General features: G+C 39.7%; 1 protein-coding gene and 1 long non-coding RNA gene across 5 annotated transcripts in view; one reads left to right on the forward strand and one right to left on the reverse strand.

The window, feature by feature from the left end:
- TTLL7 (tubulin tyrosine ligase like 7) overlaps nt 1-667 on the forward strand; it is a 172,064-nt gene extending 171,397 nt beyond the window's left edge. For all 3 annotated transcript variants that reach the window (XM_084873208.1, XM_084873209.1, XM_084873210.1), the window contains exon 22: nt 445-667. In XM_084873208.1, coding sequence (XP_084729334.1) covers nt 445-499 — 55 coding nt within the window. In that variant the 3' untranslated portion in view covers nt 500-667. The remainder of the gene's footprint in view (nt 1-444) is intronic.
- Nucleotides 603-24,094, reverse strand: LOC311617063. Of its 2 annotated transcripts, XR_014794046.1 has the most exons (6): nt 24,000-24,094; nt 18,622-18,820; nt 3,253-3,306; nt 1,370-1,505; nt 1,057-1,282; nt 603-681 (listed from the first exon to the last, which is right to left on the reverse strand). It is a non-coding gene; the product is annotated as an uncharacterized lncRNA (long non-coding RNA). The 2 variants fall into 2 exon arrangements; XR_014794045.1 differs by lacking the exon at nt 3,253-3,306.
- Nucleotides 24,095-24,816: the final 722 nt, after the last annotated feature.

A 24,816-nucleotide genomic window follows, 5' to 3' on the forward strand; every position in this document is an offset into this window, starting at 1 on the left:
TGAGAGACTATACCTAAAATCCAGCTAACGTAGGCCATGCTTCATGTTAGACAAACTTTTAAAATCATCTCCTAATATGGCAGGAAGGACTTGGGCTCCTCGATAGAGCCCAAGTCCTTCCTGCCATATTAAAATGTTAAAAATGTTTTATCATTTAAATGTGTTGTTTTTATTTTTCCTGTGGAATGTCCAAGCCACACCTTAAATTGAAAAAAAAAAAAATTCGTAAATCTTTTGATCCATGAGCCCAATCGTTTAGTCTCATTTAGTTAACAGATGTTTGCCGAGCAACCTGTTAGCCTCCACATTGGGAGCTGGGGTAACAAAGATGAATTAGCTTTACATACAGCCTTTGAATGATTCGTAGTCTGGTAAGATAACTCATATATGTCAGTGTTCTTTGTGAACTCTTAAGTTCTTTCCCTTCATCTCCTGGCCCTTTAGATGTCGCACGTCCCAGTATGCAGATAAGAGCAAGAAGGAGAGCTGGCTCCCATGAAATGCCCAACATCTGCTGTAGGTGGTTGTTGGTCTCTGTCATCGCATCCTTGTTTTGGCAACCGATTCCAGCTCCCTTCAGATTCCCGTTTCTCCCACAGTCTCTGGCTCTGCTCTAGGAGTTGGAGGGCCTCAGATGGCCACAGATGACATCCTCTGCTTCGGTCTTGGCCTCGCAGGACCCTGCACTGGGAGACATGAATGGGAAGACTCATATTTCTTTATAAACATTAACATCCGAGATTGTATATCAAATCCTAATATTATTACTGTGTTTGAGCACTTGTAATTTTATGATGACCAGTATCTTATTAATTAGTAAAAGAGATGTTTAATGTAACATTCCCAGCAATATGCCCTATTCTTCTTCTAGCTAAGTGTTTATGTACATGGATTTGTTTTTATGATTAAAAATCTTATAATTACATTCTCTTCATGCTCTCAAAATACCATTTGGCTTAAAGAACTGATGTTTTCTCTGGTAACTTCCACATGGCATCTGCTCAAACTACTCTTCAAACTACTGCATTAATTTGCTAAATGTTTATCTCTTTGTACTTGCCTTGTGGAAAGCCATCGTTGCGAGTTCCTTTTTCCCTAAATTAGCAAAACCTCAGCCTGTTCCATCTGGCAATATCATAGCTTCCCACTTGGCAATATGGTGTAGTGGTTATGAGCACAGGCTTTCAAGTCTATCAAGTATGAGTCTGAATCCCAGTTGTAGAACTTTCTAGACATGTGATCTTGAACAATTTATTTCAAATCTCCGGGCTAGGTTTCTCATCTGTAAAATGGGTAAACTAATGTTAACCATCTTATAGAGTTATTGCAAGGAGAGTAGTACAGTGTCTGGTCCAGAATAAATGCTTACGAAAATCTTCTTTTCCTTGTTAATGTTTTAGTTTTCTTGGCATAGTGGGAAGCACACAGGCATCAACATCAGATGGACTTGTTCCAGCTATGTCACAGGGCAAGTCAGTTGCCTTTCTGAGTCTCAGTTTATTCATCTGTTAAATAGAAATAGTGATACCTTAGAGTGCTAATGTGCTATTACAAAGACTGATTATGATAAAATATGTTTAAAAATATCTCATAGTGCCCGGTCTGACCAAGTTCTAAATATTGTTTAGCAAACCTTGTCATGAGCTCTGTCATAATATGATTTCACAACTGCAGCACCCTTCCTATAATCAATCTCTTGCTCTCTCTACAAGTATATATAGTGCCATACAAGGTTTTTTGTATTTTTAAAAAATATATATATTTCATTGATTTCAGAGAGGAAGAAAAAGGGAGAGGTAGAAACATCAATGATGAGAGAAAAAAAGCAATTGGCTGCCTCTTGAGCACCCCTATTGAGGAATGAGCCTACAACCAGGGCATGTGCTAGAGAGCTGGGGATTGAATTGTGACTTCCTGGTTCCTAGGTTGATGCTTAACCACTGTGCTTCAGGCAGACAATACAAGGTTTTAGTACATGCAAAAAATATGTATTAAATATGTACCAGTCTCCTGGACTAGTGTTATATGCTGTTTACGAATCATGAAACCCTTTTATTCTTTTTCTCTTTTTTCTTTAAAACATTAAATTTATTGGGGTTACACTGGTTAATAAAATTACATTAGTTTAAGGTGTGCAATTCTATAATACGTCATCTGTATATTGTATTGTGTGTTCACCACTCCAAGTCATGTCTCTTTCCATCACCATTTATACCCCCTTTACCCTCTCCTGCTTCCTCCCTTCCCTCTAGCAATCACCATACTGTTGTCTGCATGTGAAGTTTTTTATTGTTTGTTTATTTGCTTTGTCCCTCCACCGTTAAGGTACATGTATAGGTATTTTAATAGAGAATATTTATTTTATCTCTAAGTACCATTGACATTATCTCTAGTGTATGCTATGTCATTTGTCTACCTTGAAGTGCTGCTAGGAGTGTGCCGATGCATGCGTGTGCTTATTCACTGATCAGCAACATTAGTTGTACATCTACTATGTCTTTGGCAGTGAGGTGTTTGGGATAATCAATGAACAAACTAAACAAAGTTCTCTCCTTATGAAGCTCATATTCCAGTGGGGGAAGACAGATAATCAACAATACACAATAGCAAGTATAAATTATGTAGAATGTTAGTGGTAATATTAACAGTTTTTATGCAGGAAAGAAAGAATAAAGAGATTGAAGGGGAACAGGAGTCTGGGGTGGAGTTGCAATTTTAAATAGGATATTTATAGGTTATCTAACTTTTCAGGTAAAAGTAACTCAAGAGACAATTTGAAGACTGAATTACATGTTTTCTAACTTAATATAACATCAATATTTCTAACTTGATTACCTCATCTGTCCATAGACCCTGCTCTGTCTTTGTCTCACTGGGGTGTAATTATATTACCCTTGCCTTCTTTTTGTCTCTTTATCCCCAGTCCTTGGTTCTCTGTAATTGAAAGTCCCATGTTGCCACAGGATGATATTACAAAACTCTCCTCCTCCTTGGCAGAGCCATCATGGCCCTGTGGTGCTCCTCCAGGTTCCTCGGTGCCCTGCCCCTCTTTGGGGGACTCCATGCATGCTGAGCTTCCTGCGCTTTACATCTCCATGCCTTTGTCATCATTCCCACCAGATACACCCTTTCACGTATGGTATGCTTATTAGAAATCACACTCATCTTTCGAGTCCCGCTACAATGCTGTCTCCTTCCAAGTGCAGTGAATTTTCCCACTCACTCCTCCATATTCTACGCCCCAGATGTTACATGGTTAGAGGACTGGATGAGCGGCTTCTCTTGAAATCGTCAGTTCTTTCCCTGCTGAAAATGGTTCTTATTTACCATGAAATCCCAGCACTACTTGGCCAACAGAAGACAACTCTGCTTAGTGGAATTATTTTAATTGGGCAGCTTACTCTCAAATGGTTTAGGGCTGTGGTTGGCAAACTGTGGCTCGATAGCCACATGGGGCTCTTTGGCCCCTTGAGTGCGGCTCTTCCACAAAATATCAAGTCCTGGGCGAGTCTATTTTGAAGAAATGGTATTAGAAGAAGTTTAAGTTTTAAAAATGTGGCTCTCAAAAGAAATTTCAATCATTGTATTATTGATATTTGTCTCTGTTGACTAGTGAGTTTGCCGACCACTGGTTTATGGAAAACAGTTCTGTGGACTAAATGCACAACTTTTATACAAGTTTGAGTTTATTTAAAAAAAAAAAAAAGAAGTTGGGAGAGAAAAGCACCCGTGGAGAGGCCTAAACATGTTATCAGCTAACACATTAGTGGCCCATTGATAATACAGCTCTGGGACATACACCACCAGGGAGTTTGCCTACCTGCACAGCTGGGTTTGGCCTTCCAGGATCGTGAAGTCCAGGCCTGACTTTGCCTTTTGACCATGGGATGTCTTTAGAGAAAGCACCTACTTTCCCTGGATGGCTATCTCCTCATCGGTAAAAGGCCAGGTTGATGTAGTTCCCTCCCAGCTCTAAAATTCCGTGCGGTGATTTCATCATTTAATACGTGAGAGCTCCCCGCCAGCTCTGTGGTGGTCCTTGCTGCAAAGTTCTCAGCTCAGTATATCTGGTGCCCCAGGGAGGTCTCTGACTAACGTGGGCTGCCTCGCTTGGCAGTTTGGTCAGCCTAGCCTGATTCAATTCTCCTCCGGCACGCGGATTAGTGTCCATGACATGCAGAGCCTGGAGGAGGGAACGCACCCTGGTTTAACAATACAGTGATGGTCTTTGAGAAAATCCCATGCTCTCCTTGGCCTCTATAATTCCAGCAGCGTGACTGGAGGCTCAGCTGAGAACTGGCCACAGCGATTGTTTCCTTGGAGGGCCTCCAAACGTTCATTCTGGAGGTGATGTCGGAGCCAGATGGGCAACACCAGTCCACGATGAGGTCCTCCTCTCTCCACACCCAGCCCCGTCTTAGTTTCAGAACACACGAGGAGGTTTAGCAGCCTCCATACGCATACATGCCAACCACACATAAAAAACGGTTATTCTAGTTGACACTTTGCCAGTGGAAATTAATATGCTGTATGTAGTGTGTTGAGAATGCTCTCCACTTAATAATAACCAGACTTCAGAGAATGAGAACAAGATGCAAGACTACTGAGAAATGAAGGGCAATAATCTGTATGTTCTGTTTTTTTTTTTTTTTGTTGTTGTTTTTTTTTTTTTTTTCCCCCTATAGCATACATTTTTAGATTCCAAAGGCAGTAGATTTTCTATATAATTTAACTGGGGACTTTTCTGTCAGGTATTTGTTATTAAGAATCAGGAGGACTTGGTTGCTTCAGAAAGAATACCAGCAGGATTTAGGAATTTCTCTGCCAAATTACCCTGGTGTCTGGCACATAACTGATGCTCAATAAACATTCGTTGAATGAAAGTATGAGATAATATATTCACCCGTGAGGATGGTATTTATGGAGGCAGACTGGGGCAGCAAATCATATTTTTAAAACATTTTGCAATTTGGGTTCTCTGAAGAATTCCAAACAAGTTAGAGATTTAACAACAATTGGTTAAAACTAATGATAAATGTTTTCTGAATGCAAAAGAGAGCTCAACCTACGTATTTTTGTTTGTTTGTTTGTTTTGTTTTTGCTAGCTAGAGTTCCGTTTCCCTTTCTTGTTTTTTCAGTTCTAAGGAAGACTTACATAAAACTTTGGGGATACTTCCTCCCCCATACCCCACTCTTCCAACCCGGCAGGTTAAGCCACCATAAACTAGAATGATGCTCCCTTTTATGAGCAGCAGATTTCTCTGGTGCTGCTCAGTCCTGCCACAGGGATGATGGCTTGCTTATAAAGCTTGTGTAATGAATAGCCCAAGATTTATTTTCACATTTATTTAGGACAGTCTTCTCGCTGTCACTGTGCCAACACCATCAGCACAACTAGACGTTGCATGAAAAATTACAAGCTTTGGAGGGGAAAAAAGCCCAGCTTAAATGCCTGCTCTGTCACTCATCAGTTACATTACCTTGGGATGCTTATTAAACATATTTGAGTCTCCTTTTTCTCAGTGTTGTTGTTCCAGTTGAACAGGATCACATCTGTACAGAGTCAGGCCTGCCGTGGTAATTTCTAGGGGCCCACTTTGCCTCCCATCACCTGGGATTTCGTGTTCTCTGCATGCCCTCCCTCTCCCTCTTCCCTCCTGACTAACCTGAGGTAAACGAATACTCACCAGCTCACCCTACAGTTGGTCTATTCCTGTGATGCTGTTATTTGGTCACATCTCCTTGTCCATCTCAGTGGGAAGGTGAGGGTTTGGGATGCTTGAAGATGGCCTAAGGTGCCTTCTGCCAGAACAGAAGTCTGACTTTGTACCATGATGGCTTAAAAAATGTACAATTTTAAGTTCATATTCATAATTTAAGTTCACATTTCTGCTCAATTAATATAGCTCATCTTAAGATTTTCCATGGGGACAGGTTTGAATTACATTGCCTCAGTTTCTGGGGTGAAGATACTAGACACAGTTATAACTGACCTTCAGTAGCATGGTCACCTCTAAACCAGTGAGTGACTGTGACCTAACATTAGTAGCATTAGGTATTATGGTCTATTTTTGACACAGCATCCAGATGATTCTTTATAACATGACAGACAATACATAACACTCTCCTGCTCAGTGCCTTCCAGTGGCTTCCCATGTTACCTAGAATAATAGTCAGGGTCCCACATCCCATGGGCTAGGATGTAGGGAAATCTATGGGACCCAGTTTGCCTTCTCTGCCATCTCATCTATTCGTCTCTCCCTTACTTACTGTGTTCCCAGCCCATGGGCCTCTTCCTTGTGTCCCACCATGCAGAAGTCAGGGTCCCACCTCAGAACTTTCCCGCCTGTTGATCCCATCCCTGGATGCTCATTGTATATAGCATGCTATTCCAGTCTCTGTTCCAGTGCCACTGCTTCAAGGAGGTCTATTCTGAGCACATCATCTAAATTAGAGCCAGTGACCACCACATTCTGTCCCTTGATCAGATTTATTGTTCTGTACACACAAACACATTTATTTTTTTAAAGCATGTCTCTCCCTCTAGAATATAGAGTCTGTAGGAAGTTCATGTCAGTCCCTGCACTATCTGCAGAGTCCAGAATAGTGGGCCTAAAGCAGACCCAGAGAAGTTGCTCAGTGAATATTTGGTGAGTGAATGAAGAAATAGATTGACGGAGGGCTAGCCCTGAGACTGTTCTGTGGTTTGGTAAGAAAGGGGCTGGGAAACCACTTTTTCACTAAAGACATCAACATGCTTTGTCTCCGTAATAAGAACAAGAACAACAGCGGTATAATAGCTTCAAGTTATTGAACATCAGGATGCCTGGCTGAGTGGGAATCTGTGAGTTGTTTGTGATCATTCATGAGCTTATCATTTCATCACTTTGGTCTGTGGAAATAGTTCATTATAAGGTTATTGCAAAGAAAGCGTGCAGTTTTTAACTAGATTGAGGTAGTGCATCATGAAACTTAGACTCTCATGTATTGATGGGCACAGGTGTTATGTCATAACAGGTCCTCTTACACTGTTAGCGCTTTCCTTAAAGGATCCCTCAGCAAGCTGGCCTGACCATCCCCACCCCATTTCCTGCCAAACACATCTAGACAAACATCTGAGAATGTAAGTTTGAAATTCCAAAACTTGGATGCTAATATGCAACAATCCTGTTCAAATGAATTCGGCCTTGAATAAGTTACTTAAAGTTTCAGTTTCCTCATCCCTTCAATGAGGAATAATTAAGTAATTGCATCATAGGTATGTACTATTTGAGAAGTAAATGAATAATGCATAATGTGATTAGCATAAAGTCACCACTCAATAATCATTAACAAAAAAGGGGGAAACCTAAGAATTTGGGACTTAAGAAATGCAGTTCCTGCCCTCCCCCCAAAATGCTATTTTCTAATATGGGACAGAAAAATAATTTTCTGGTGGATATATATTTCACATTACACCAGTCTGCAAAAATTCATACAAATGGGCACATACACAAATTTAAAATGCTGGCATATTGCTGCTTCTTTATAAAGGGCATTTGGAATATCAGTTCTAATTATCCTCATAGCTTTCCCTATGATCAGCTACACAGCTTCACACTTTCAGGCCTCTACCTAGGGTAGCATGAGTGAATCTTTAGAATTGTTTTGTTTTGTCCACACTTTTTTTTTTTTTTTAACAACTTGCACCAATTGCCTCCCAGAACTCCCTTGTGAATGGTGTAAGAGGAGTAGTTCCTGGAACAGGCCTACAGAGTGACTGGCTTGTCTGTACGGCGGGGTCAGATGTGAGAGAGTTCTGCCTGGGGTAGAGTCAGACCGGGGCTTTTTTGTGTCACTCAAAGGAAGATGTTAAGAGCTCACATCTGTCTTTTAAACTACAGCCAATTCTCTTAAAGCACATGCAAAAACACACATTACAGACCTCAGCTAGGTAGTAGGGCAATTTTATTAGTGTTCCTTTTGTTGAGTATCAGCTTTTATTTAGAGGCAGAAAAATATATTATTTCAAATAATAAACTTCCCTCCTCCCTTCACACACACTTGCACATCTGAAGCTAGGGGAGATGCAGAGACCCTTCTCTCCTCCCCCCAAAAGTAAGATAATCCAAGGACACATCCCTGAAATGATCTTGGGTTAACTTTTGGAGGCAAAATTGCTCAATAACAGCCCTTTGCCTCTACAAAGTAAAATTTATAGTCATGTAGAAAATGTCAGTGCAGAGAACTGCAGAAGCCCAGATGTGTATGTGTGTGTGTGTGGTGGGAGGTGGGGCAGGGGCACCAGGACAAGAGGGAGATGTAGGAACAGTTATTACTCCAACAGAAATAATTTTCTCTGTCTTTCCTATCCTCCCACTTCCCATAAAATAGACTTTTCCAAATTACACATCAGCTGTTTGCAGTGTCTGGGACAGAATGCATGGGCTGTGATTTTTTTCCCCTCCCCAAGCGGGAAACTAAGAAATGAGTCATAAAACATTAATACTGCCTTAAAATAACTTAGGGTAGGGTAATCTCAAGATGAACTCGAGTTGAGCAGCAGAGGGAAGCTGCACCTCCAGAGGAAAAATTTCATTAAAGAGGACTTGCCCTTTCCCACGGGGAGTTCTGGGGCTGCCTTCTTGAAGCCGGTAGGGCTGTGTCATGCTGAGCGGGAATCCTGGCTGCTCCTCACATCTGTGGAGCACTCCCCTTCTCAGAAACAGAAATAACTGCAGAAGTGAACGAAATTCTCTATTTTAAACAAAGGGATTTTAGCACATCAGCTAGCACATTACAAGTGTTTTGAAGTTTCCACAAGTTCGAGTAAAATCGGGACGGCACTAATTCGGACGTGTGGTAACCCGTGATCGGCTGAGATGTAGAGTGGTGGCTAAAGGGCACAGGTTCAGGAGTCAGACATATCTAGGTCAGAATCCTGGCTTCGCCTCTTATTAGCTGTGACCTTGAATAATTTATTTACTTCCTCTCAGCCTGTTTTCTCATCTGTAGAACTGGGACAATAATATCTAATTATAAAGTAGTTTTGAGGATTAAACCAGATGATGAATGCACAAGAGGCCATGACTGAAAAATAAAATCACGTTGTCTTTCGTATTTAAATGACCCTGAGCCCTCATGTTACTAGGAAGTAACACGTAAATAGGAAGTCCGATTTCCCCCTGCATTCCTCTTCTTTGAATTATTTCTGGGAATAGCAGAGAAAAGACTTATACTTTCTACCAATTAACTCTGGTAGTTATTATTCCTCTGAAAGATTTCTGTTCCAGATACCTCCTGTAACCTCATGCCACTGTATAACTCACTCCTCTGGACTGGAACTAGTTAGAATGGAGCCACAGCTCCCCTATGTAGGTAGTGCCTTTGTATGAATCAGCAAAGGATTCATACAGACAGGGACACAGCTTTGGCTGGGGTGGAAAACCATGTCCTCTTTATCCAAATGGACTCAGCTTCATATCAGGATCCAGGGTTTGCAGAGGGGACCTCAGGTTAAATTTCAGCCCTCACTCCCCCCAACCACCCCCCCTTCCCTCACCCCCTTTTCAGCCAGATGCTTTGGGGCAGTAAAAAACCAATACAACCATGAGCAGCGACAGCCTTGGGCAGTGTCTGGCTGTATCTAACAGGAAGTCCCAAAGCAACACTGGCTTAAGTAACATAAAAGTTTATTTCCTGCTCATGTAAAAGGAAGTGGGCCTTCCAGGTTTGGTCTTACCACTTCGTAGTGACATTAGAGAAATAATTCTACCCCCCCCCCCCCCCAGCTTTGCTATCCTAAGTAGATGGCTTCCATGGACAAGGCCTTGTAATGGTCCATGATAGCTGCAGAGCTTATGCTAACTTACCCAAGTTCTAAGCAGCAGGAAGGGGGATGGAGATGGGCATGCCCTGGGCATATAAGGATTTTTGGCATAAGTCTTATTCACCAAAAAGTGATCAAATGACCACATCTGCCTGCATAAGAAACTGAGACATGTTATATTTTTAGTTTGGCACAGGGGTATAGGGTGATTCTATTATTTAGGAAGAAGGGAAAATGGATGTTGGGTATAAGCCATTGACAATTTCTCATAAGGCTTTTTTTTTTCATTCCCAGTTTTACTTTGTCACTTTCTTACCATTACCAACCCCTCCTCCCAGCTCAAAACTGCTAAGACTCAAATTTAATAAAATGTAATTGAATGCAGGGAACAAAAAAAAAATATTGCAGGAACTGACGGCAATTAAGCTCGTGGGTTCTAGAGTTAGATTGTGTGGGTCCATACACTGTTTAATTTCTTAGCTGTAAAACCTTGGGAGGCTTTTTCTCTACCCTTTCTGGGCTTCTAATTTTCTCACTTGCAAAATGATAGTGTTGTTATGAGTATTAAATGAGACAGTGCACATGTAGCCCATTTAGTGTAGAGTGTAGATATTATTACAAATTAGCATTCTACAGAGGGTGAGAGCAGACGGGCTATGACATATCTCTTGCCATAGTTTCTTGACAATTACAAGATTTTCCACTTATCCTTCCATCCTGTGGTGATGTTTATGAAGTCTTTCCTAATGTCCGAGGACCCTAACTGCTTGCTGACATTTACCCTTGGTTTGCTCCACTGTATCCTTGAATAGCCTGAAAACTTGCATTTGTACAGCTAGTATAATTCTCATTCTTTGTGGCAAATAAACACTTCACTTGGCTTACCTTTTCAGCCATTATCATCACAACTATTTGCCAGAAATAAGTGGCAGAAAGAGAAGCCACAGAGGAGCAAAGATTGTAGAATGCATTCAACTCTGAGGATGTGTGCAGCATCCAATGCCTGTGTTCCTTAGCCACAAGTGATCAGTGTGATGTGCTCCGCCAGCTCTCCGATAGTATCCACGAGGCAGTATGGGGACTGTATTAGATGGCCATATATAAACGCTCACCTTCTTAATTGTTTCATTTTGAGGGAAGTAATTTTAGAGACCAACAGAAATATAATCACTCAGTATGGTGGCCAGTCATGTTAAATGGGTTAGAAGTATACATGACTATCATACAACTTAACTGAAAGTCCTTAATAACTGTTTAGTGAAGAAATTAAAATGATGATATACACTAATGTCCCAAAGGTCTCTATCTGGACAAATAAAAAACTGTCAACTACTCCCAAATTGCATTTCTGTTATTTAAAAAGAAAAAATTCCTTTCACTGGAGACCTTACTATATATCTGTAGATCTTGCCAATGATTAACGCATGATGTGGTACAACAGTACTTATTTTTCCTATCTGCTTCTTTCTAAAAAATACTTTTCATGACTGAATAAGGGGCTGATGCAAAATAAAGTTACAATATTATAAAATCAAGATCAAGTAAAGGAAAAGACCTATGTTAATTGCAAAAGACACTCATTACCGTAAGTTTCCTTGTAGCCAGGACAAAGAAAGGAAACATGTCAAGCTTTATAACTCAGAGGTGACTAAGCACATTTATTCTTCAAGGGAGTAATTTTTTTTCATGGCAGTGCATTCTAAAAGATATTTCCCAAATGGAATCTTCTATGGAAGGCAGTAAGAGATATGATATGCAGTGTCCTTGAAAACAGAGCTATAAAATCTATACTAATAGGTTTCATGTGACTATTTCTTGTAAGAACAGAGGAAAGCTAAAAGCACAGGGTTTTTGTGCAATTTAAGACAATGATTAAGCGCAGCTAGGCAGATGTTGAGGCCTGCCTCCAGGAGTAGATGAGACAGTTGTGCTTTAAGGCTTACTCCCTAAATAAAATATTCCTTTCTCTCAGTTGTATGGCAGACATTTGAGGATGAACTGTTTGCCTAGTGACTATTATTTTAAGAGAATGTTACAAAGAACAAAGAAGTATCTAGTTGATAGAGTTGAATTTGACCTTTGGAAGTTTCTTTAGAAAAAGTTTGCTATAGGCAATATTTTTTCTGGTGTATCTCCTCAGGCAAGGGGAAGCAAAGGAAAAAAAATAAACAAATGGGACAACATCAAACTAAAAAGTGTTTGCACAGCAAAGTAAACCATCAATAAAATGAAAATACAACCTACTCAGTGTGAGGAGATGTTTGCCAATGATACATCTGATAATGGTTTAATATCCAAAACTTATAAAGAACTCATACAACTCAACACAAAATCCCCTAAACAATCCAATTAAAAAATGGGCAAGGGCTGAAACCGGTTTGGCTCAGTGGATAGAGCGTCAGCCTGCAGACTGAAAGGTCCCAGGTTCGATTCTGGTCAAGGGCATGTACCATGGTTGCGGGCACATCCCCAGTAGGGGGTGTGCAAGAGGCAGCTAATCGATGATTCCCTCTCATCAATGTTTCTAACTTTCTATTCCTCTCTGTAAAAAATCAATAAAATATATATATATTTTTAAAATGGGCAAGGGACCTGAATAGACACTTTTCCAAACAGGACATACAGATAGCCATTAAACATGACTAGATGCTCAACACCACTAATGGTCAGAGAAAAGCAAATTAAAACCACAATGAGATACCACTTTACATATTTCAATATGGCTATCAACAATCTATAATAATAAAAGTGTAATATGCTAATTAGAATGGACAGTTGAATGACCTTTCAGATGGAGCTGGGACAGCAAGGGCCGAGGCAAACTACCAAGGCTGTGAGGGCCGAGCCCCTTGCATGAATTTCATGCATCAGGCCTCTAGTAAATCAATAAACTACAAGTGTTAGCAAGGATGTAGAGAAAAGGGAACTGCTGTGCACTGTTGGTGGGAATGCAGATTGGAGCAGCCACTATGGAAAACAGTATGGAGGTTCCTCAAAATTTAGAAATGAAAGTACCGTATGACCTAGCTATTCCCTCTTCTGGATATATATTAGAAGAAACTCTAAACTTTAATTCAACAGAATATATGCACCCCTTTGTTTATTGAAGCATTATTTATAATAGTTCAAGATATGGAAGCAACCAAAGTGCCCATCAGTAACCGAGTGGATAAAGATGTGGTACATAAATGAAATGGAATATTACTTAGCCACAAAAAAAAAAAAAGAAATTAAATCTTACCATTTGCAACAGTTTGGATGGACACAGAGGGTATTATGCTAAGTGAAATAAGTCAGTCAAAGCAAGACAAATGCCATGTTATTTCACTTATGTGTAAAATCTAAAGAACTGAACAAAGAAACAAAATTGAAACAGACTCATAGATACAAAAAACAGTCTAATGGTTTCCAGACTGGGATGGGTGAGGGAGTGGGGGACTTAGTGAAAAAGGTGAAGGGATTAAAAAGCACAAATTGGTAGTTACAAAATAGTCACAGGGATGTAAAGTACAGCATAGGGAATATAGTCAATAGTATTGTAATAACTATGTATGGTGCCAGGTGGGTACTAGAAATATAGTGGAGAACACTTTGTAAAGTATGTGATTGTCTAACCACTATGTTGTCCACCTGAAACTGTACAATTATACCAACATAATATTGAATGTAAACTGTAATTAAAAAATAATAAAAATTTTAAAGTTTGCTGAGTGCATTGAAATACAGAGATAGTGTTTATAACTCCTTAACACAATTTTATCTTTTCAGTTATTTTATTATAAAAATTTAATACAAAAAATTGTTTATAAAAACAAATTACTCACGTTCCTGTAATCATAATATGATTACTGTGATGATTTTAAATTATATCCCATACATTTTTTTATAATCCTCCTTTCAATAAGTGAAGCTAATTTCCATCTCTAAGTGAGAGCTGGACTTAGCACCTGGATTGAAACAAATGGGACATGGTAGCAGAGAAAATGTGGGACTTCCAAGTTTAGGTCATAGCATGTGGCTTCCTCCTTGCTCTGTATCTCTTGTTCTGGAGTCAGTGATTCTCAACCTTCCTAATGCTGTGACCGGTTAATATAGTTCCTCATGTTGTGGTGACCCCCAACCATAACATTATTTTCGTCGCTACTTCGTAAGTGTAATTTTGCTACTGTTAATGAAACATAATTGAAATATTTGTGTCTTCCAATGGTCTTAGGCGACCCTGCTAGTGGTTCTAAACCTGCTGCTGTAGAGCCTAAGACCATCGGAAAAACAGATATTTATATTATGATTCATTAACAGCAGCAAAATTACACTTAGGAAGTAGCAACGAAAATAATTTTATGGTTGGAGGGGTCACCACAACTTGAGGAACTGTATTAAAGGGTCACAGCATTAGAAAGGTTGAGAACCACTGTCTGGAGGAAGACCACTGCCGTTTTATAGAAACAGGAAGCCCTTTGAAGAGGCTCACATGGTAAGGATGGGCTGTTTCCTGCTAATCGATGACAAGGAGCTGAGGCCTCCTGCCACCAGCCATGTGAGTGAGCCGATCCTTTAGTCCCAGTCAAGCTTTCAGATGACTTCAGCACTAGCCTCTTGAGAAACCCTGGACCAAAACTAACTGGTCAAGTGACTCCAAATGCTTGACCTTCAGAAAGCTGCAGATCATAAGTGCTTATTGCTTTAAGCTTTGAAGTTTTGGGCTAATTTAGCTACACAGCAACAGGTAACTAATATAATCACCACCAATATCTTTTTTGTTTATTTATTTCCATTTTCCTTCTCTGCTGCAGAGAAGCTTCTGCTTTGTAGGTTCAATCAAAACGTACATAACTCGTCTCCTATGTTTTTTACTTCGTCTTTGAGAGGCAGTTGAGAATGTAAACTATACATCCAGTTTAGCTGGGTTTGAATACCGCCTCCTCTCTTTCTATGTGATTTTGGGTATGTCAGTTTCTTTGTGCCTAATTTTTCTCATATGTAAATTGAACATGATGATAGTATACAGGATAATTGTGGGAATTAAGTGAGTTAATATGCATAAAAGGATTAGACGAGTGGTGTGCAGTAATCACTATAGAAGAGTAAATAATTACCATAATCATATAATCATTAACAATTACTTTACCACCATTTAAAACTTTTTGGTAAAATATACATATTATAAAATTTACTATCTTTACCATTTTTAAGCATATAGTTCAGTGGTATTAAGTACACTGTTTATCCATCAGGACTATTCATCTTCAGAATTCTTTTTCATTTTGTAAAACTAAGACTCTGTACCCACTAAACAATAATCCCCAATTCCCTCCTACTTTTTGTCTCTGGTTGGATTACTCTAAGTACCTTATGTAAGTGGACTCATACAGTATTTGTGTTTTTGTGACTGGCTTATTTCACTTGGCATAATGTCCTCAAGGTTCACCCATGTTGTAGCATGTGTCAGCATTTCCATAATTTTAAGTCTAACTGATTCCATTATATATATATATATATATATATATATATATATATATATATATCTCCCATTTCATTTTGTTTATTGATTTATTGATGGTCATTAAGGTTACTTCCATGTTTTAGCTATTGTGAATAATGCTGCTATAAATGTAAGTGTACAAATAGCTTTTTGAGATCCTGTTTTTAATTCCTTTGAGTATATACCCAGAAGTGGAGCTGCTGGATCATATGATAATTTTTATTATTTTCAGAAACTGCTATACCATATTTCACAGCAGATGTATCATTTTGCATTCCCACCAATAGAGCACCAGGGTTCCAGTTTCTCCATATCCTTACCAACCTTAGTTATTTCTCTTTGTTTGTTTGCTTTATTATAGTCATTCTAATGGATATGAGGTGGTATCTCATTGTAGTTTAGATTTGCATTTCCATAATCATTAGCCATGTTAAGCACCTTTTCATGTGCTCATAGGCTATTTGTATATCTTCTTTGGAGAAATTTAAGTCCTTTGCCCATTTTTGAATAGGGTTATTTGTGCTTTTTTTGTTTTTGTTTTTGTTTGTTTTTGTTTTGGTTTTTATTTCTGTTGCTGGATTTTATAAATTTCCTATATATTCTGGATATTAATGCCTTACCAGATATATGATTTGAAAATATTTAGTCCATTTGGTGGGCTGCCTTCTTTATTCTGTTAAAGTCTTTTGATGCACACATGTTTTTAATTTTTATGGAGTTCAATTTTCTATTTTTTCTTTTGTTTTCTTGGCTTTCGGTCATATCCAAAAAAAAAAAAAAAATTAATAAATCTGATGTCATGAAGCTTTTGCCCTGTATTTTCTCCAAGATGTTTCATGGTTTTAGGTCTTACTTTTGGGCCAAGGTTCATTTTGAGTTAATTTTTGTATATATAATCTTATAGTGTAAGGGTCCATCTTCATTCTTTTGCATAAGAATATATAGTTTTTCAGCACCATTTGTTTAAAAGACTGTCTTTTCTCCATTGAATGGTTTTGGCACCCTTGTTGAAAATTACTTGACCATATTTGTGAGAGCACATTTCTGAACCCTGCTGTATTCCATTAGTCTGTATGACTGTCTTTGTGCTGCTACCACACTCTTGATTATTCTATCTTTGTAGTAAATTTTGGAATCAGAAGAAGAGTTTTGTTCTTTTTCAGGATTATTTTGACTATTTGGGGATAATCCCTTGAGATTCCATATGAACTTTAGGATAATTTTTTTCTATTTCTACAAAAACATTATTGGAATTTTGATAGATATTATATTGAATCTAGAGATTGTTTTTGGTAATATAGACATCTTAACAATATTTTCTCCCAACCCATGAACATGGGATATCTTTCCATTTATTTATGTATCTAATTTCTTTCAGAATTTATAGTTTTCATTATATAAGTTTTTCACCTATTGGGTAAGTCAATTTCTAAGTATTTTAGTTTTGATGCTATTGTAAATGGAATTGTTTTCTTTTCAGATTATTTATTGCTTTTTGTGTGTCAATTATGAATTAGTCTATTAGTTCTAAGAGGATGTTTTGTGCAATATTTAGAGTTCCTATGTATAAGATCACATCATCTTTGAAAAAAGAATTTTACTTATTTTTTCCTATTTGTATGCCTTTTTTTTTTTTTTTCTTGCCTGATTGCTTTGTCTAGGATTCCCATACTATGTTAAATAGAAGTAGTCCATCTAGCTAAAGTTTAGTCAATTGGTTGGTCTTTTTAATGAAGAAACTTTGGGGTTTGTTGATTTTCTCTTTTATTTTCTAATCTCTATTTTATTTATTTCTTCTCTAATCTTTACTATTACCTCCATTCCACTGGCTTTGGGTTTAGCTTGTTCTTTTTCTAATTCCTTAGATTGTAAAGTTAAGTTCATTTGAGATCTTTCTTATCTTTTTTAGGTGTCTCTTTTTGAATCTTTGTGGTAGCAGGCTGGCATGTAGTGTGAGTATGAACAACTCCTAGTGGAGTCTTACGGGATCTCAGGCATTAATTTCCGTTGAGTTTTGTTGTATCAAAACTCACAACTGTATTGTTTCAGACAGAAAGGATTGCAGTCTTAGACACTTAAGAATCAAGATACCTGAGTGTAAGTTTTGAGGCTCTACTTAACAGCTGTTTGATCTTGAGCAAGGTTAAGGCTCATTGTCTTCATTATAAATTTACTAGAGGCTCGGTGCACAAAATTTGTGCACTGGGGTGAAGGGTGTCTTTCAGCCCAGCCTGCACTCTCTCCAAACTGTGAGATTTCTGACTGCCAGTTTAGGCCCAATATCAGGCCTAAACTGGCAGTCGGACATCCCTCTCACAATCTGGGACTGCTGGCTCCTAATCATTCACCTGCCTGTCTGCCTGATTGCCCTAACTACTTCTGCCTCCCAGCCTGATCACCCCCTAAAGGCTCCCCTACTGGCCTAATTAACATCTAACTGCTCCCATGCCGGCCTGATCACCCCCAACTGCTCTCCCATGCTGGCCTGATGGCCCCCAACTGCCTTCCCTAGCTGGCCTGATCTCACTCCCAACTGTCCTCCCCTGCAGGCCTGATCTCACCCCCAACTGCCCTCCTCTGCTGGCTAATTTGGTTCTGATTGGTCAGTTTCTATGCCAGTCACTGTCAAAAGCTCTGCCCCCTAGGCAGCCATTGGCTCCTCACACTTCACCCAGATTTGGTTCTGATTGGTCTGTTTCTATGCCAATCAGCATCTTTGGTTCTATCAATGGGGCCTGATCAGAAAGGTGGGGCTGATTAGCAGCCCTCAGTGGAGGCCTGGAGAGAAATGGAGTCACAGCTGCTGGCTAGGTTTGGAGACAAAGAGAGAGGCAAGTGCTGATCAACAGCTGTCACAGAGGCTACAGATCAGACCCTGCTTCTATCTTCAGGCCTCTTTCTAGGCCTGGTTCACAGCCCCCTCAGTAGTCAGTGCTGGGTCACAATGCTTGCTACCATAGCAGTCAGTGCTGGGTCGCCATGGCAACCCAACACTGACTACAGGACTCACTTCCAGTTGGTTGAGCCTTCAGTGATGGACCCAGAGTTTTTATATATTAGGATGAGATAACAATTATCATTTTATGAGGGGTATAGTGTGGATACAATGAGATAGCTTTTGTCAAAGTACCAAGTAAAAATATTAACAGTTATTATTTACTGTGAGCTTTCTAGAGGCAGGGAACTGTGGCTTTTTCTTCTTCTAGTGAACAAAGTCTGTAGTAGCTATAACAGTGCTTAAATTACACATAGGGGCCATGTATCTCTACCATCTAGCACATAATGGGCACTCAACAAATGCCAATTGAATGAATGAGCTAATTCCTCTTACCTTAAAGGGTGACTTTCATGACCCTTGGCAAGTCATTCACCATCTGCATCCCTCCACTCTGCCTGTCATAGTGCTGCTCCTTCAACAGGAATTCCTTCCGGGGTCAGTTCTTCACAGGCAGAGCCACGGCAGCACTGAGGTTTGCCATTATCACTGGAGAGGCCTCACGACTTCACTAGATGCTATCCCATTGGGATGACTGAGAAGAAGTAGAAGAAAAACAAGCAAAAGAAGTAGCCTGAGCTTGTCTCAGCGTTTCTTCATCTGCTTCTTGTCATCATCATCATTCCTGCTTCCCTCACACACACACACACAGACAACCCTCCCTCCCCAATAGCCATCTGCTCTCTTCCAGAAAGACACACATGTACTTCCCAAGTATCAGTTTAGGGCTGGAGTCCAAAGTCTTCTCTTATCATCTGAAATTCACTCTGCACTTGCCACTTGGCAGAGCTTGCAAATAACTCAGTGGGTGTTTTTATAGTCAGCACTAAAAAATAAAAAATAAAAATAAAAAAGAAATCGCCACACCACTAATAAAATTTTCCTTATTGTTGTAACTATTGGCAAAAGCAAGTGTCTAGGGAGACTGGCTGCCTAAAAAGCTTCATTATGATGCAAGAATATTTTTTATAGGATTTCAGCAGCTCCTGCCTGACTTGTCAACTCCGCTATGTGGCTTTCTAAAGTCATTCCTACCCCTCCTTAATTGGCCCTCAAACCCAAGAAAATACTGAGGTCAGTTGTTGGGAATCTGAATCTTTCCAAGTAATTAACAGGTAGAATTACCAGGTAGCAGGCGGTGTTTGCTTGTAATCCGTCAATAATGGCTGCAGTGGGGGTGATTGTCATCTCCAGTGGCCTTGCAACCATGTCTAATTTAAAGTGTCAATAGAGTTTATTTCTGTCTTTTATTCCTACTGCCAGGTTGTGAGTTCCCCCTTGAGAATCCAAGCTCAAAGTCAGACAGATATTTGGAACATATGAATTTCAAGGGAGAAAAAAGTTACTCAGAAACTCAAAATATGTAAAAGCATTTAGGCATCATTCCTCTATCACATGATTTGGTCAGATTAGACCAGCCTATATATTCAAGGCAGATACACAGCATTGGACATTTAGATTTTAAAAAGCTGCAAAGTTCCACTTTGCCAACTGGATTGAGGGTAATAGGTGGTATAAATGAGGGTCTTTTAAGACTCACTAATGCTTGCTACCACTGCTAGGCTTCTTGCTTTTCACTTACATATTTTCTTTCTTAATTCTTTACTGAACTGTTTTCTAGTTCAAAATAGATAGATTTGCCAAAACAACAAAGCCTAGGTGCATGTTGAATATGCCTCGATTTGCACATTTTTCATTAGCAGCATCTGGTCTTGGTTGACAAAGTTTTGTGACTGCTCTTGGTATCAGTTTTGGGTAGAGGTGCTGTGAAGTCTAATTGACTGCTTCATTCTCATAAATACCTTCCCTCTTTGAAGTACTCTTGATTGAAGAAAATCATTCCTTGTTTTATATTTAAAGACAGGGTCCCATTTTCTTCCTCTCATTTTTTCTTTTCTCCTCCCCCCACCCCCTTTCTTCTGACACATATAGAACCAAGATGTTGGGTTCCAGAAGCACACATGCTAGTTCACAGATGGCTTTTAGGAATACCCCTGTTTTTTCTTGCCATTTGAGTCATTTAGGTAATATGCTTCATTTTTCAATACAGGATAAAAAATGTTCTGAATAGATATCTTCAGGTACAGCAATCAATGTGGTTTGGTTATGGTAGTGAATGAGACAGAAATTTTACTATGAAGTTTTTTTCTAGACTTGCCTTCTTAAAAATTTTATTGAAAGTTGAATTTTAAAATGCTGATGATACAACAGCTGGTATCCAGCATTTGTTTTGAATTTGTATCTAATCAAGATAAATAGATTTTCTTTATAAGTAAAAAAAATACACACAAAAAAAACACAACACACCAAACAAACAAACAAACAAACTGGTATGGGGGGGGGGGGCGGGAAAGAGTAATGTGCTTTTAGCCAGTATGTTCTGTTAATATATTTTAGATTTAAATATATTAATCACTTCTTTATCAGGGAGGAAACATAAGAGCCTACAGAGAAAAGTGTTTTCAAATGGCATTGTCCTACGCATTCAGTATCTATTTGGCTTAAGTAGGTCATCATACAAGAAGAAACCAAACCTGAGACAGCAAACCTACTGGAAACTTTCCTCTATATTATAGAGTCTATAACATTCAGGTGATTAAAAATCTTGTCCCCTCATCCCTTTTTTTAGACAGCCATCAAGAAATACATGGTGATTCCTATAACTTTTGGTGTCAATAACAGAACATGTGCCCTGGCTCTGTAGTTCAGTTGGTTAGAGCAGTTGTGGGCAAACCACAGCTCGTGAGCCACATGCGGCTTTTTGGCCCCTTGAGTGTGGCTCTTCCACAAAATACCACGTGCAGGTGCACAGGTATAGTGTGATTGAAACTTTGTGACACATGCGCAGAAGTCGGTTTTTGGCCTGGGTGAGTCTATTTTGAAGAAGTGGCTTTAGAACACATGTGGCTCCTGATCCGCTGTTTGCCGACCACTGGGTTAGAGCATCATCCCCATGTACCAAAGTTGTGGGTTTGATCCCTGGTTTGGGCACATACAAGAATCAATCCATGAATGTATAAATAAGGGCAACAAAAAATTAATGTCTCTCTCTCTCTCTCTCCCTCTCTCTCTCTCTAAGAAGCAGTAAATTTAAAAGTAATTTATAATTTATTTTTTTTTTTAGCTATGCAGTTTTTTTTAAGAATTCCCATTATTATTATTATTATTATTATTATTATTTTTCAACTTTTGTTTCCTTATCCTTAACTATCTTTAAATATGCACTGTCCCCATTCTCAGAGCAATATACTTTCTCTCAGACTTCAGAATGTTTCTCTTCCCTCATCTTTCATAGAGCCTATATTGTTTTTTTAATTTTATTTATAATAAATCTTTATTGTTCAGATTATTACAGGTGCTCCTCTTTCTCCCTTTTCCCCCATAGCTCCCCTCCACCTGATCTCCAACTCCACCCCATGCCCTTACCCCCCGCCCCTGTCTTCATCCATAGGAGTAAGATTCTTGTCCAATCTCTTCCCTCACCCCCTGAGAATTGTTAGTCCAATCCCTTTCTATGTCCCTGATTCCATTATATTCACTAGTCCATTTTGTTATTCAGATTTTTTATTCACTTGATTTTTAGGTTCACTTGTTGGTAGGTATGTATTTTATGTCTTTTTGTTGTTCATAATTTTTACCTTTACTTTTTTCTTCTTCTTCCTCTCCTTAAAGAATACCCTTCAGCATTTCTTGTAATTCTGGTTTGGTGTTGATGAACTCCTTTAACTTTTTCTTGTCTGTGAAGCTCTTTATCTGACCTTCAATTCTGAATGATAGCTTTGCTGGGTAGAGTAATCTTGGTTGTAGGTTCTTGTTGTTCATCATTTTGAATATTTCTTGCCACTCCCTTATGGCCTGCATAGTTTCTGTTGAGAAATCAGCTGACAGTCTTATGGGTACTCCCTTGTAGGTAACTGGCTGTTTTTCTCTTGCTGCTTGAAAGATTCACTCTTTGTCTTTTGCCCTTGGCATTTTAATTATGATGTTTCTTGGCATGTCCCTCCTTGTATTCCTCTTGTTTGGGGTTCTGTATGCTTCCTGAACTTGTAAGTCTATTTCTTTTACCAGGTAGGGAAAGTTTTCTGTCATTATTTCTTCCATTAAGCCTTCAATATCCTGCTCGCTCTCCTCTGGGATCCCAAAAATCCAGATGTTGGTACGCTTTAAGCCATCTGGGAGGCTTTTTACACTGTCCTCACACTTTTGGATTCTTCTTTCTTTCTGCTTCTCTGGTTGGGTGATTTTTTCTTCCTTATATTCTAGATCTTTGGTTTGATTCTTGGGGTACATTGATCTATAGTTGAGTTTCTGTATATTCTTGATTTCAGAGATTGTATGCTTAATTTCTGACTGGTCCTTTTCCATTTTTTTGGTATTCTCTTTAAGATCCTTGAAAGTCTCATCAAGCTTCTTGGAGGTCTCATCAAGTTTCTCAAAGGATTTTAGCAATTTTGCTAAACTGCAACAGAGAGGGCCATTCATATGCAAAGTTCGCTGCTTGGAGCTTGGATGTGTTGTGATGGGAGGAGTCTTAGGGCAGAGTCTCAGGGCGTCACTAGGCTGGGGCATGGCCAACAGTAATGGCGGCCCGGCCACCTCACGGATGGCATCCCTGTGTCTCCCCGCGTCTCACACCACAGCACAGTAAACAATCTCAGCTCTGCAAGCAAGCCAGCCCCACTTTCTTTCCTTTCCTTTTCTTTTTTTTTATTAAATATATTTTATTGATTTTTCACAGAAAGGAAGGGAGAGGGATAGAGAGCTAGAAACATGGATGAGAGAGAAACATTGACCAGCCGCCTCCTGCACACCCACCATTGGAAACGTGCCCGCAACCAATGTACATGCCTGTTAACGAAAAAAAAACATTGAAACCTGTAAATAATTTTTTTAAAGAGTTTATTTGAGCCTTACTGTCGACAATTGCCGGGAAGCAGAACCTCAAAGGATTGAGATAATGCTCCAAAGAATGGTGGATTACATTGCTCTATTTATACACTGAAATCAAAGGAGGGACATAGGTAGGTTACATGAAATTCATTGGTGATGGAGTAACGAGGCGGGAGAAAGCAAAGTGGTGGGAAACTCCTGGGATTGGATAAAAAGTAAAATGATGGAGGTGTACTCAGGTGAGTGCAGGAACAATTAACATGATAAAGAAGGAATTTGAGGCATCTGTCCTGGCACCCACCACATTTGGTTGTGCCCCAGGGGCTCCGGAAAAAGGGAAGTTACAAGTTACCCAGACATCTCACAGATATGTTATCTTAGAGGCAAAAAGGCAAATGGGCTCAGTAAAAAGATCAAAGTTGATCTTTGTCTGGGGAAATATCTGGGAAATGACTACCTACTATAACCTGTTAGATATTTAATTTTCAAACCATCTTTTGTGGTTATTTTAGGTCTCTGGGTTTGCAAGACTGCCATGCAGGCCTTCCCTGAGCTTGTCAGGTTAACTTGTGGCTCTTTTCTTTCACATGCCCTTGACCGGAATTGAACCTGGGACCTTTCAGTCCGCAGACCAATGCTCTATCCACTGAGCCAAACCGGTTTCAGCCAGCCCCACTTTCTAACCCACGGCAGACAGTCTAGCCTCTCCCCAGAAACTGGATTTCAGAGAGATCGGGCACTTGTCTCTCTTCCGGTTGAAGAAAGCACCACCCTCTGCGCGCCGAGATCCTCCGCCAACCCTTATAGCGTCCTCGCCCTCCTACTTCAGTTTTTCAGCGCTTGTGCCCTGGATTCTCCTCTTTCTCTTTCAGTCTAGGTGAAGGGCTTCCTCTCAGCCAGCTTTCGTTTGTTTTTTTGGGAGATAGACGTTTGTTTTATAGTTTTTTCCTTGGACTTGTGTGCCGGCAGCTGTTTAGGTGTGTTTATCCAGTGCTGCCATCTTCCTTCCTTCTAATTTATAAATTTTTTTAAAAAGAACAGAACATGTGTCACAAGCCTATCCACAATATAGCCAAAGCTTCATTGCCCCACTCTCACAGGGGTTTCTGATACATCCTGATGCAATTTGACAGATGTGTCACAACAGCTAAGCCCTGTAAACACCCAAAGCCCTTGGACAGTGGATGTTGTCAAAGAGCAAATTGGAAAACCTGCTGTTCTTGTGCTGTGTCTGTATTGCCTCCAAACCCCTGCCTTCTGCAAAGCAGGAGGGAAGAGGCAAGATGTAAGTCTGGGCTTTTAAATAACAATAGGGAAACAGGAGCTAGATGAGATAATAAAAATATAAAGAGGTGAAATGAAATGAGCTTGCCTCTCCCTCGTGAATTGAAACCCCAAACCTCCGCCGTTTTTATAAGAAGGCCCCCTTCTGAGGAATGGCTCAGCAGAGACATGCTTGCACACCTGTGTTAAGGAAGCGCCTTCTGGGTTAGAGTCTGGGAGGGCCAGAGAATAGAAGTGGGGATGTTCTCCCTGTGAAAGAAATAAGAGCAGCCCCAGAAAGATCCCCCCACACCCATGCGTGTTTCGGAGCTCTGGTGCACATTTCTGGATCGGATAAACCCGTGCTGGGAGCGGGGC

The sequence above is a fragment of the Pipistrellus hanaki genome (assembly GCF_964339955.1).
Source record: "Pipistrellus hanaki genome assembly, chromosome: 2".
Classification (NCBI taxonomy): Eukaryota; Metazoa; Chordata; class Mammalia; order Chiroptera; family Vespertilionidae; genus Pipistrellus; species Pipistrellus hanaki.